Source organism: Zophobas morio, unplaced genomic scaffold, assembly GCF_036711695.1.
Source record: "Zophobas morio isolate AGI-343-1 ecotype UQ-CSIRO unplaced genomic scaffold, CSIRO_AGI_Zmor_V1 ptg000786l, whole genome shotgun sequence".
NCBI lineage: Eukaryota > Metazoa > Arthropoda > Insecta > Coleoptera > Tenebrionidae > Zophobas > Zophobas morio.
The window spans coordinates 58,147-70,923 of record NW_026972889.1 but is presented as its reverse complement, the minus strand read 5'-3'; the positions used below and the strand labels follow the sequence as shown (position 1 = coordinate 70,923).

Sequence of the window (12,777 nt, the reverse complement as noted above, 5' to 3'; positions counted from 1 at the left end):
TTAAATGTTTTTTCTACCGCTTGCGCTCGTCTTTGCTACATGTACTAAACGGCAACTTAGCTAATCTCATTAAAGTTTTGGTCAAGAATCGGAAGGATATACTTAACCATTTATAAGAATAGATAAACATCAGTAGGCGAGCCCTAGTATAGTAAGCGTAAGCAGTATACAAGAATCAAAAATAAGTTTAATTTGTCAAGCATAATCTTCAAGTTAAGACTACTAGTTTTATGTTAATTACTTAAGGTCAAAGAGTCTCAAGTAGTACTATAGCAAGACCGGCCCTAAATAGAGGCGCAAAGGAAACGAAAAACCTCCAGCACCACAGGGAAGCTAGAACCTGACTACAAACTAAGGCAAGCACCGAGTTTTACCTACTATAAAAAAATCTGCATCTTTTTATTGCTATCCAAAACAATACCTAATGGAAAGTACTATAATCTTGCTTCCAAGTTTATAATCGGACATTAGCCAATCAATTTAAAAGCTCAAATCATTCTAAAAAACAAAAGATAACAGAAGTTGTGCTCAAGGGGAAGGCCACTGGTAATGCCTTAGAAGAGTAGAGAGTAACATTCATTTGTAAATCACCTCCAAATGGCAACTTAATCTTCCACCGTTGATCGTAACCTCCGGGTGATCGCCAGGACTAACCCCAACGCTAACTGCATATTGTATCAATATTTTGTAGGATGCATATATTAAAAATATATGAAGTGTAAGGGTTAATTAAGTATATGTATTATAATGTGAATAATTAAGTAAAATAATGTAGTGTATAAAATAAGTTAATAAATACAACTCAAAGAAATAAAACGAGAGCAAGGAGGAATTTATTTACCAGTTTCAGTTTGTATTAATTATACCTTATTTACAAAAGGTCGAAATATACTTCCAATATGTAAAGTAAATTTAATGGAACCATATAAAGTTTTACTTTATTTAATACGTATCCAATTAATAAAGTAGGTCAAATTCAATTTTTTGTTGAAATATTAATTTCTCTTGTATTTTTATTGGCTGTTTCTCAAGTTTCTGATTGGATCATTTTTTTGTGAAAAATTTGAGGATTAGTGTTTTTGTTGTGTTCGAGTTTTATGGTAGTGTTCTTTGTAAATTAATGTATTATACAATATATTTTTGTAATCTATGTTTATTTTTGTTTTTCTATTTGTGGTTTCGAGTTTTTTGCATCCCTATTATTGTTTTCTTATGCTGTGTTATTTAGCATCTTGTTATATTGTCATAAACTTGCCTGCTCAGCAAAAGAGTACCCATGCTAATACGAAAGCTCTCAAGTTATGAGCTAACAGTTAGGTTCCTACTACGTGCCCAATACACCATTGGAATGGATTTTTAAAGATTCGGTAGCGAGTATCTCAGTATTCGCAGTATTATAAGGTTGTTAAACCCCAAAGGATTGGCATAGCAACGAGAGAACGAGCGTGCGAGCTTGCTAACATATTACAACAAGTTTAACCCTAACCTAACCGAGCTTCAACCTACGAGGATACCAGGTTTAACTATAATGTTAAAATGAAATTAGTAACACACTTCATCTCTATACTAACTTAAAAATAAATATTAAAATTAATTTAACATAATTCAACTAAATTAATTGAATTATCTAAACCATAGGGTTGATGTAAAATATAAGTGTTGATCTTGAACATCAAGAGAAACTATGATTTTTTTTAAAGTAAAATTCATTATAAAAAATTAGCTAAACTCCGTAGTATAAGGGCCTTTTCATAGGCATAAGGCATTAAAACGTTCTCTTATAAATTATTAAGGGCCCTTTCTATTCCCTTGCTAGTCCAACACTATACAAGTGACTCTTAAGTTACGATCCGAGAGATGCGCTAATGCTACAGCCCATATTACTCTATCAAAGTAACATGCACATTAGTACTATTAACCTCCTTTATAACCTAGCCAAATTGAAAGATAGCACTCGAGACCCACGGCCTACTATGCAGTAGTTAACCCAAAAAAATGAAGCTCTCTTTTTTATTGAATAAAGAAGTCTACAAAGTAATGAAGACTTTGCATGATAAAGTTGATGTAAATAACTGGATAATAAAGGGAATTGTGTACTAATAATTTTTCATCACTTTCATGCCATTAGGGAAGTGCCCTTATGTTAGGTGAAAGTCTTAACTGTTTATATATCCGGCCCAAGGAAAGTAGGCTCAGCTTCATTCTAAATTATCGCTTCCATTCATCCTAATGGTCACCTTTTTTATTTTATCGAGGTGCTATCAGTCAGATAAATACCGTTGTTAACTAATTAGTCGAGTTAGCTTATAAAAACTTAAATTTTAAAAATTCTGCAAACCTGCTCGCACAGTTTTACAGTTCATTATCTGAACAGGGAAGCTATAGTCCTTCTTTGATATGCTAAGCTATTACCTCAGTTATAGACTGAATTCAATAAGAAGCTACTAAAAATACGTAGGTATCCAATTTAACAGTACCAGGACTTGATTATCTTAAATTTAAAACCCGTGTCTAGTTTTCTAATAAATTTGTTAATTATTCTCGAAGTAATTATATCAGCAAAGGCAAATTCTGGACCAATCATATGCTTTCATTAAAAATGATATTTTTTGGCTCTATCAAATTTTTTATAAAAAGATAGATATTTAAAATTGTTTAAAGTAACAAAAAATTATTGCGAAAGGGTTTTATAGTAATACTTTATGTATACGTGTGCATTCTTTTTAATCGTAATGACTTCAACAGTGTACAGCACGTTAAATTTTAATAATTATTACCCTGAAAGTAATAAAAATTCCTTTTAAACTTCTTTAGGCCTTTTTTCAGTAAAGTACCTTTTGCGTTAAAGTGGGATAAGTCGGTTCACTTTTAAAATATTTAACAATAGAATTCCCACCCAATCCTTACTACTAACTACAACTTTATTTGCACTACAAACATCAAAGGTATTAATCTGAAAGGCTTGCTTCTCCTACTGCTGCTATTTCGCAATTTATGCAAGCGTCTCCTGCAAGCCGACGATACCTTTTTTACTACGTCAACACTTCCAGCTTTCTCTGGACGCTTTTGCTGGTGTCGTCTTATCGGCCTTTTGAATAACGTGTTAGTTCTTTTCTTGAGTGATAACACTGTATAATAAGTGATTACATGAATATAAAAAATATTATTCAATACCAAGAAATTATATACATTATTTATTAAACTATACCTACATTACTACACACTAAAAAGACCCAGCCCATACACGGCGGGGAACCCTAAAACAATAAGAAAGTAAAAGGAAAAAAAAAACTGTCTTCCAAGTGACCTTTATATATTCACTCTAATCCTCAATCCTCACTCCCCTGTAGTTACGAAGCAGCAAAGAGCAACGCGCTCATAACATCCAAGACATGCATATGTGGTTGCGTCCGCACGTAAATTACGTGGTTGCAAAGCTCGAGGCGGCGACCCTGGCATTATACCCTTTACTGAACAGCAGTACTCATTCGTTCCGCAATAAGCGAAGGCTTATATGCTGTGCGTTCGTCGTACGTCACACGCCACTACTTTCTGAGTCTACAACTCGTCAAGAATAGTGTCTAAGTCTAAGATCGACGTCTTCGTTACTGTCACTAGTCAGGGTTTACGGTACGCCGCACTTGCAGCACGAAGGTAGAACTTGTGTACTATTTTTAATGGAAAAATATAGCACACATTTGTTACCAATACTTTGGTATATATATGACAACAATTATTTTATAAATAATACAAAAATGGACAGGCAAAATGGTCCTTGCTGCCCAAGCGCCTTTCCGTGAGAACTGAGCAACAACTATTATAGTGAACTCGAAGCCGCTCACGACGTTCCTATTTGAAAAATATTAGAACGACTTGAAATTGGAATGTCTGTTTCGACCGCGTCAGTATCAAAAATAAATAAAAAGATAAGCATACAGATATTTTTGTTCTTGCATTGCTGCGCAGCATTCTCCTAGCATGGAGGGCTAAAGGTTATACCTGTTTAGTAATGAAGTCTAGCGTTTAAAGGGCGTTTTATTAATACATTTAAACCTTCTAAACAGATTTATAATATTTTAACAGTTTTATTATATAAAAGTTTCTATATACCGTCGCTCTTTAATGACGGATAGCTGTAAGGCAATTTATCTTTAAACGGAGGAGCGAATTTTAGACTTCGACTATATGAGAAAGACATTAAAAATTGTTTTACAAAAAAAAAAAAACTAAGTGGACTTCTTAAACGTCTAGTCCTGTTTAAAACTCAGTGTATAAAGTTAGCTCTCTCAATAACTAGAAGTCGCCTCATATATAATAAATATATAAAAAATAAAGGATCGGGGCTCCAAAATTAGTTTTGTATAGTTACTTAAACTAAAGTATTTGCTCAACTAATTATTATTAAACGTTATACTTACAAAAAACAAAAAGCGAAACTACCTAACCTTTTTTTTGTTCTCACTCTTAGTTTTTAGGTGACCAAGTTTTGTTTTTTCCTTCTACAATACTAAATACCATCTGCAGGGTTTACTTTTAAATCTTCCTTGAGTTAAGAAACCATCTTTACTTTAAAACAAACGACGTTAGCTTTAAAGGAAATCTGTAAATATAAAAACTTTTATAGCACGTAAGACCGATTCTAATAAGTTTTACAAAACTTTATTTTTTATTTATGTTATAACTATAACAATTATTACTCTAATTATTCCCTTCAAATACTTAAATTTATACATTCTTCTAATTAGATTTACTTAAACTTATATTTTTAAAATTTTGTTTATTAAATTCTTATCTTATTCTTTCTTTTAAATATTTTAAAGTTATTCTAATCGACTTTAAAGTTTTAATACTTTTATTATTATTTTAAGGTAATTTATTAACTTTGTGTTATTTTAAATAAATTTGTGCAACTTTTTTAATTTCGCCTATTCGAGCAATCCTTCTTACTAGTTTTATAAAACAAAAAATTGCTTTTCTCTTAATAAAAATTTCATTATATTTTTAAAATTTATAATTCCAAAGAATTATCTAGCAAGAAAGAAAAGTTGAATTATAGGCCATAAAATTATAATTTTTTTTATTAAGCTTAAGTCTGATTGCAAGTTTTCATAATTTCTGTAAAATTATAAATAATTAAATACATAACAAATGCTAAAAAAATTAAGCCACCAGAAAACGGAATAGCCTCTAAAATTCTTTTAGATTTAACTTCCATTTCGTGTCTTGTGTTTAAATCAATAAGATTATTAAAAAGAGGAATCCAAGATTGCTGCTGTATATATTCATCAACTTCGGCTTCTAGATAGAAAAGTAATAAAGGTATATTTTATTAAAAAAATAATAAACATAAACCAGTAAAATTAAATTCTATTTTTAGGCACGATTTTGAGATGGTCCTGTAGGAAGAAAGTATGATATCTCTAATAACTATAACGAAAAGTAAGCAAAGGTAAAAATGAATTTAATAAAAATATATTAACTAATTAATAACAAAATAATAAAAAGATATTAAATTATTTTATAAAATTATTTTAATATTTACATATATAAAAGTACAATGACGAATGTGATCTATAAATCCAACGGCTCGCGAATAATCTACGCCACTTGAGAACAAAAGTTCCCAAAAATCAGAAAAGTGGCAAATATCTAACAGTTCAGCTAATTGTAGTAATAAGCTAACTTCTCTATCGTTTTTTACCTTATCATAAAAAAATATTAAGTTTTTAATTATTATATAAACTTCTGAGAAATATACCTTTTCACTTAACATCGATTTAAAGTTTAAAAGATTAACTTCGTTTATATGCATAATGACTTTTAGTAATATTAAACGGATAGCAGAAATATCAAGAATATCAGGATTTAATAAATTAAGCTTTAAAAGAGTCAAGTTAGCTTCATTATCAAAAAAACTTTCTTCCAGTTGATCGTAAACGTGCTGTTGAAGTAACTCTAGATGTTGAGGATTATACCGCTCCATCCCTTCCATGTTATATAATAAAAAATAAGTATAATAAAAAAAAAATTTTTAATTATTAATACCACTGTAAAGTGAGTCATCTAACTTAAACATATAATCTTCCTGGGACATTTTTAGTTGTAACAAAGGTGAACACGGAAATAAAACCAAAAGCAAGTCTACATCTTCCAGCAAGTTAGCGTTCAAGCTTGACCACGTGCTGTGTAATGAAAGAAGTTGAGCATTTTCGTTCTTGCTTTGTCATTTATATATATTTATTACTTTTTTATTATTTTTATTTTTATTTTTTGTTATTTATAATTACTTTTTTGAGAACGAAATAATATCTTTTTAAGATAAAACTTCTTTCCAGGGATATAAGCGGTTTCTGCTGCTCTAAGATTTTGCAAAACTGTTACACAAAGGGTGTACACGAGATAAAGAAGCGATAAAGCACTTTAGTTAGTTTACTATTAACAAAACAATAAAGAAAAAATCCTCTTTAGGCATTTATATATATAACAAAGACTTTTCAGGAAAAAATAATTCATATACTTTTATATTTATTTTTTCCATGTTAAGATGCCCACACGAGGTTTCGAATCTTTAAGTTTATTCTAACTGTTAATTTTACTACTTTGGTTAATTATATGTAGAAGTCCCCAAGTTAATAGCACCTTTGAGTTCTTTAAACGATGTTTTCACTACTAGGTTATCTTTTATTGGAGTAATTTTTTTTAATTTACTTTTCTCGTTATAAATAGAATTTGTATTCTTGGAATTCCCGATTCACTTTCAACTTTAGATTTAGAAATTCGCCTTAAAAGTTTTATAAAAGTAGAAAATATAGAACTTGTCAAGGATAAGCTTACTAACTTACCTAGAGGTCTTTAATATAAAATTTTTGTTAGTTATGTTATTTATAACTTTTTTTAGTCACTCTTTTGTTAATAGATTTATTTGCTTGGTTAATTTAGTCAACAAGTGAAAGTTTTTAATTACTTTTAAAAAATTTTTTTAAAAAAAGTAGATTTTCATAAAATTTTTAAACTGACCTTTTAGTTTTAAATATTACTGTTTAGGAATTGGCTACGCTACGCTGATTGGTACGCATAAGCAAATTCAACAGTGTATTTCGGCCTTAAGTATTTTTAAATAATATAAATTTATTACTAAATGGATTTTTAAATTTAATTTACAGTTGCATTTCTTACTAATTTTTTATTATCTTTTTTTTAGATAATTCGAAATGGAAGGGATCTACTATCAGAGTGGAATTAGCGAAAAGAAAAAATGAAGATCTGCGTGATGAAGAACGTCTTTCGGCAGCCCAATTTGAAGCTATTACAGAAAAAAATAAACTAGAAAAGATTGAAAGAAATTTAAATCCTGTAACTTTTGATGAAGCCGAAAAGAATTTAGTATGATGTTTTCGATTTTTTGAATTAATAATTTTAAAAAAAGATTTTTATTATTTGGTATTTTTTATAACTATATTTATTTTATTAACAACAAGTTAAATTTAAAAAAATTTTGAATTATTCATATATAAATAATAGATTTTATTATAATTATTTTATTAATAAATTACAATTAGAAAGTTTATAAAAATATAGATGTAGCAGTTTAATTTTTTTAATATTTCGAAAAAATTATTTATATTAAAAAATATTATTACTATTTATCTTAAGGTTAGTTTTTTTATAATTTTATTTTTTCTGTACTTTAATTTACTTTATAATTTATTAATAAATTTAACTTAAATATTTTAAATTCTAAATCTTTATTTGTCATTTTGGTTTTCTATAATTATTATAATAAATTTTATTTTTTATTAATTATTATTTTTAACGAACTTTTTATAAATTTATTTAAAGTTTTATTTTTTTTTTTAAATTAATTTTTATGGTATTAAAATTTTATAAATTTTTATATTGGTCTAATAATTTTTGTTATAATAAATGATTAAATAATAATTAATAGTAATTTATTCTTTTTTCTAAAAAAATCTATATAAAGTTTTAAATTAATTTAGCTATAATTAAATTTTTTAATAATTTATATAATCAATAATTAAAATTTAGAATAATTAATTTTTTTTTTGAAATTTTTAGAATTATAAATTTTTTAACTTAATTTTAAACTGTTTAAGATATTTTTTTATATTTTATGTTTTTAATTTTTTAATTATATTTTTATAAATAATAATAATAAAATTAGTTAAATTCTACATTGCCTTTTACTTTATCAACTTTATTATTGTTTTAAATAAATTGTTTACAAATTTATACAAAATTTTCCTCATTACTATAATAATTATTATTTTGGTGAATATTTTTGACGACTGACTTAAGGGCCGGAAGCGCACGTGCGTGAGGGTTAACAACCTTTCTAACCCTCCTCATGGACGCTACGGCACGTGGGATTCCTCCAATCAGCATATATATTTTACTGATTCTTATGAAACCTGTGCTTCGTCTAAAACTTCACGATCTGCCTATTTTAAGGGGTTTTGATTTTTTCTTAAATTTGTTGCAATTATTATTAAATTTTATAAGATTAATTAAATTTATAACAAACTGAATAATAAATATAAAAACTTTTATAGTAGAAAAAGTTTATGATTTTAAAGAAAATTAGTATTAAATTTTTTTGTTTAATAAATTTTGTGTTTTTTTTTGTACGACATTAAATTTATATTATAAATCTGAATAATTTTTGGTTATTTTTTTATAAATTTAAATATTTTTTTAATTTTTATTATTTTATTTAAATTTTTTGACTATTTTTTCAGTATAAATTTTTTTTTTCACACTAATGATTTTTAATAATTTATTATTTTTATTAAAATGCCTCTTAAATTATGTTTTAAGTACAAAACTTTTTTTGAACTAATTAAAGTTTTTATTTTAGATTTTTTTTAATTTTATTATATTGTTTTTAAACTCCACAATTCAGTAATTTAACTGAAGCGGTTTCCCCTGAATCCTTAACCATGATTGGTGGAAACACTTCTGACGTCTCTTTTTTTATATGCATATAATTATATTTTCGTTTTATAAATTATAAATAATTTTTTTAGGCGCCCTCACTGAAATTTTCAGAGAAGAAGAGTAATTTACTTATTGTTTCTAATAAAAAGTTAAAAGTTTTATGAATAATAAAATATTATACACTTTTTAATCTTAAGTTAATTCTTCATAAAAACTTTTACACTTTTTTTTAAAATTTAATTTTTTAGATATCAATTTTGAAAAAACTTCAGAAAAACCTGTAATTTCTATTTTGACTCTGTTTTTATTTCCTACCGACTACCAGTTTTTTATACCTAAAATTTATATTGGAGGCAAGTTAATCCTTATTGATCCATTTTCGAAGCCTATTTCTACCAATTAAAACTTACTCTGAGCATTTTTAAATAAGTTAACGCTAAGTAATGGCTTAAATTGTTTCTCCTTTTCGCGTTTATTAGTGTTTATTGGATATGATAAAGTCCTATTGCAGCAAATTACTGTTTAAATGTTACCGTTTTACCTTTAATGTCGCTCCCGACCCGATTGTTATATATTTGGAACAATTGCTTATTACAATGCTACCAAATTAACATTTAGTGACTTTTTAATTTTCTAGAGAACCATTAACTGCACTCGTCATTATTATTACATTTATTTAGGAGCAGATCTCGTTCAATGTAGCTTCCAATCATAATGGTTCTGAGGCACTCATTGGTTCGTTATTCGTAAACTTGAAAGTTTTTTTTAACAATAACTTTATGGTCTCGATAACTTTTTTCCTTCTTTTTTATAGTAAAAAATAGTTTCTCTATATAAACGTTCGCTTTATTACTTTTAACTTTGTAAATACTGAAGGCGATGCTAACTACTGTAAAGTGGATGTTGGGCTTTTGAAGGAAGTCTACAACGATAAATCGTTCGTCTGCATTTACTTTGTGTTATTATTCAGCTTCTGAAATGCTCATATAAAATAAACTAAAGTTTAGTAAAAATAAAAAAGAAATTTTAAAAAATAAATGAACTCCATACGTTGTAGTTATTGATTGGTGTGTTTTTTTAGAGCTGAGGCGATTGGTTGAGTAATGCAGGTTTTTGAGAGGTTTAATAGGGCGGTGTCAAATAATTTTTTATTGTCCAATAGAAATAAGAATATTTGCTGTTAGAATGATATATTAATTATTGGCTTCAATTTTGTTAATTACTTCTTTATTTTGGTTATATTCTAAAAGCTCTTCTTTTCGCTTTTTTGATGAAAATTACGAAAATGAAAGCTCGACTATGGACGCAGAAAAGCTTCTTGATAATAATAAATTATCCACAAGGACGACTTCTAAAAACCCTCAAAGTCCACAAAAGCCTACTGAAGAAGAGGCATCGTCGCCATTTTTTTTTCATTTGAGTGATTATTCCTTGCAAAATCGGCTGCTCTCTGGCAAAGAATGCGATTTTTATAATTACTTTACGTGTCCTGCTAGTCAACGAGATTCGCTTGAGCAATGGAAGGACAAACGAATTAAACTGATGGAAATGTTTAGGCAGGCAAGACGGCAGGCCTTAAAGAAAGAGGGCATGAGAGAGAAAGCAACCTAATTATGATTTTTTTTTTATTAATAAACAAAGCTTTGTTAGTTTTTTTAGTTTTTTTAATATTAAAAAGCTGTGACCTTTTTTTTGTATAACAGTGAATGCCTACCATTATAATTAAATTTGTGTTATACAAACCTTTTTTATTATATAGCAACAACTTCAAAATTTGTTAGTAGCATAATTTTCTAACTATTTTTGCTTTGGGAAAAGGTTGTAACAGAGATTATAAATATAAGTTTTTAAAACTATAATACTACCTCAAGAGCTTTTTTATTGTGTTGTCAAGTGATATAATGTACGATAAGTAAAAAATAGTAGTTTTTGATGCTCTCAAAATTTTCGTTATACGCCAGGTGAAACTCTTTATGGTTCATATAACTCATCAAAACCTTAAGCCTCAGTAAATTCTCAGTGGCGACTTTAGAAGGCCTCTACACCCACAAGCTCCTTTTTAAGAAACAATACTCCAGTTGACTGTTAAACTTTTATAATTCCTCCCTGAATAACCTATTCTATTACTTGAATAAGTGAGCTTTCTCTATGACAGGCTATTACATCAATACTGAGTTAAAAATATAAGCGGATGCTGAATTTCTGCGAAATGGATATCTGAGCACAATATTATTTTTGTAAAAATTACGCAGCCGCCTTTATCGCTTACATAGTAATTTTTTTTTAAATAAATAAAGGTGCTTTTTTAGCGTTGAGCGTTAAAAGCAATTTTTTCAAGTCTCATAAAATTCTCCAAGTTCGCCATTTATAAATCTTTATTCCTCATGTTTTATTTTAAAATTGCTATACGATTTCGTTTCTACGATAATGCTGCTCCTGCAGTAGCTTTAAGTCATAGTAAATCGCAGTTAAATTATAGTTTACTATTACGTTTTTTATATCATTGTTTTAAAAAAGCTATATATTTTTTCGTTTTGCTTCAAGTTTTTTGGTACTTTAGACAACGCAGAAAGCGAAATTTTTAAATAAATTTATTTATGTAGGAAGTTAATGGTTGGGTCTTGTCATATACTTTTCAGCCCACCTGTCGTAAAATTATGACTAAGAATTATGATAAATCTTAATTGTAGCAGATCGTAATAATTTATATACGAGTATTATCTAACTGTAATTCGTTTTTCGCAGTAAAAAGGGGCGAGAATTCTTATTAACTATTGTTTAAAATAGTTATCAGCGGCCAAAGGAGGATAGGTAATTGTATTAGGTTTAAAGATATTAATTTTTATTATGTTTACTAGTTAGTAAGTCTGCACATTTTTCTTTCATATATGGGATAAATTCAGTTCCTACCATAGTCTATAATGTCCCACACTATGTTCTAGAATGAGCTTCATGCTTTTGGAGTTTTTAAACAGCTGATAGTATATTGCAGACTACTTTTTTAAGGATGCAAGGCGCGTATAAAAATTTAGTATTCCTACATGACCAAGTTGTCTAAATTATTGATCTATTTTTTAGTAATACTCATTACCAATAAATTTTTTAATGACATCTAAAGCACCGTTCGCTGGAGTATAATATATAAGTACTTCTTTTTTAATAAACTACAGTCACCTCAATACTTTTTGTAGATATGATTTTTTAATGTCTTGAGGGCTCAGAGAAATTTTCACCGTTTTTTAAGTTTTTTAAAGAGACCAATAGATTTAAAGGAAACATATACTTGCGAAGTTTTTTGATTAGAGAAAGTTGTTTCACGCATAAATCCCGGACTCTTCAATCATAAGTATGCGTTGAAAGATGTTTAAAGGAAGACGCGTATTAACTATTTAAAAATATCCTTGGGGTGATTTGACTTAGTTTTTGACCTAACAATAAAGATACTAGCTATACTGCGCTTCGCTGCTATTAATCCTCCCAGGTATTTTAAATTAAATAATTAAAAGCTGGTAGTTTTAAATAATATACTCTAATGCCTTCATACGAATATGTTTGACGTTAATAGCTTCTAACAGTTTCTGCATTGGTGTACAAAAAGAAATTCAGGTGATTATCGAAACAAAATCCATATAGTAAACTTTAAGAAAATCTTATAAGAACACTAGATCGTTTTCCAATATTACATAATTAATATAACTGACACTTAAGTAGTTTTTCGCAAGCCTATGTGAAAATCGTTAATGGTTTAAAGAATCGGCTTTGTAGATGATACTGGATCGTCTACTTCTAGTTAACCTACTCTCCATACATAATATAATCTAA

General features: G+C 27.9%; 1 protein-coding gene and 1 long non-coding RNA gene across 2 annotated transcripts; one reads left to right on the top strand and one right to left on the bottom strand.

Moving 5' to 3' along the window:
• Nucleotides 1-5,211: 5,211 nt before the first annotated feature.
• On the bottom strand, nt 5,212-5,687 carry LOC135121893 (uncharacterized). Its single transcript, XR_010279152.1, has 3 exons — nt 5,557-5,687; nt 5,353-5,427; nt 5,212-5,298 (listed from the first exon to the last, which is right to left on the bottom strand). It is a non-coding gene; the product is annotated as an uncharacterized LOC135121893 (long non-coding RNA).
• A 1,362-nt stretch (nt 5,688-7,049) lies between these two features.
• Nucleotides 7,050-10,566, top strand: LOC135121891 (uncharacterized). The gene is made up of 9 exons (XM_064046171.1): nt 7,050-7,107; nt 7,202-7,383; nt 8,317-8,471; nt 8,921-8,981; nt 9,045-9,075; nt 9,204-9,235; nt 9,636-9,690; nt 9,832-9,892; nt 10,206-10,566. The coding sequence occupies exons 4-9, from the start codon at nt 8,958-8,960 to the stop codon at nt 10,564-10,566; spliced, it is 564 nt and encodes a 187-aa protein (XP_063902241.1). The 5' UTR covers nt 7,050-7,107; nt 7,202-7,383; nt 8,317-8,471; nt 8,921-8,957.
• The last annotated feature ends 2,211 nt before the right edge of the window (nt 10,567-12,777 follow it).

Excerpts from the sequence above, each read along its gene's own strand:
- LOC135121891 (XM_064046171.1), top strand. The coding sequence starts at position 8,958 with ATGATTGGTGGAAACACTTCTGAC. Across the intron at positions 9,236-9,635 it reads AAAAAACTTCAGAAAAACCT|GAGCAGATCTCGTTCAATGT; the intron begins GTAATTTCTATT and ends ACATTTATTTAG. Across the intron at positions 9,893-10,205 it reads GAAGTCTACAACGATAAATC|CTCTTCTTTTCGCTTTTTTG; the intron begins GTTCGTCTGCAT and ends ATATTCTAAAAG.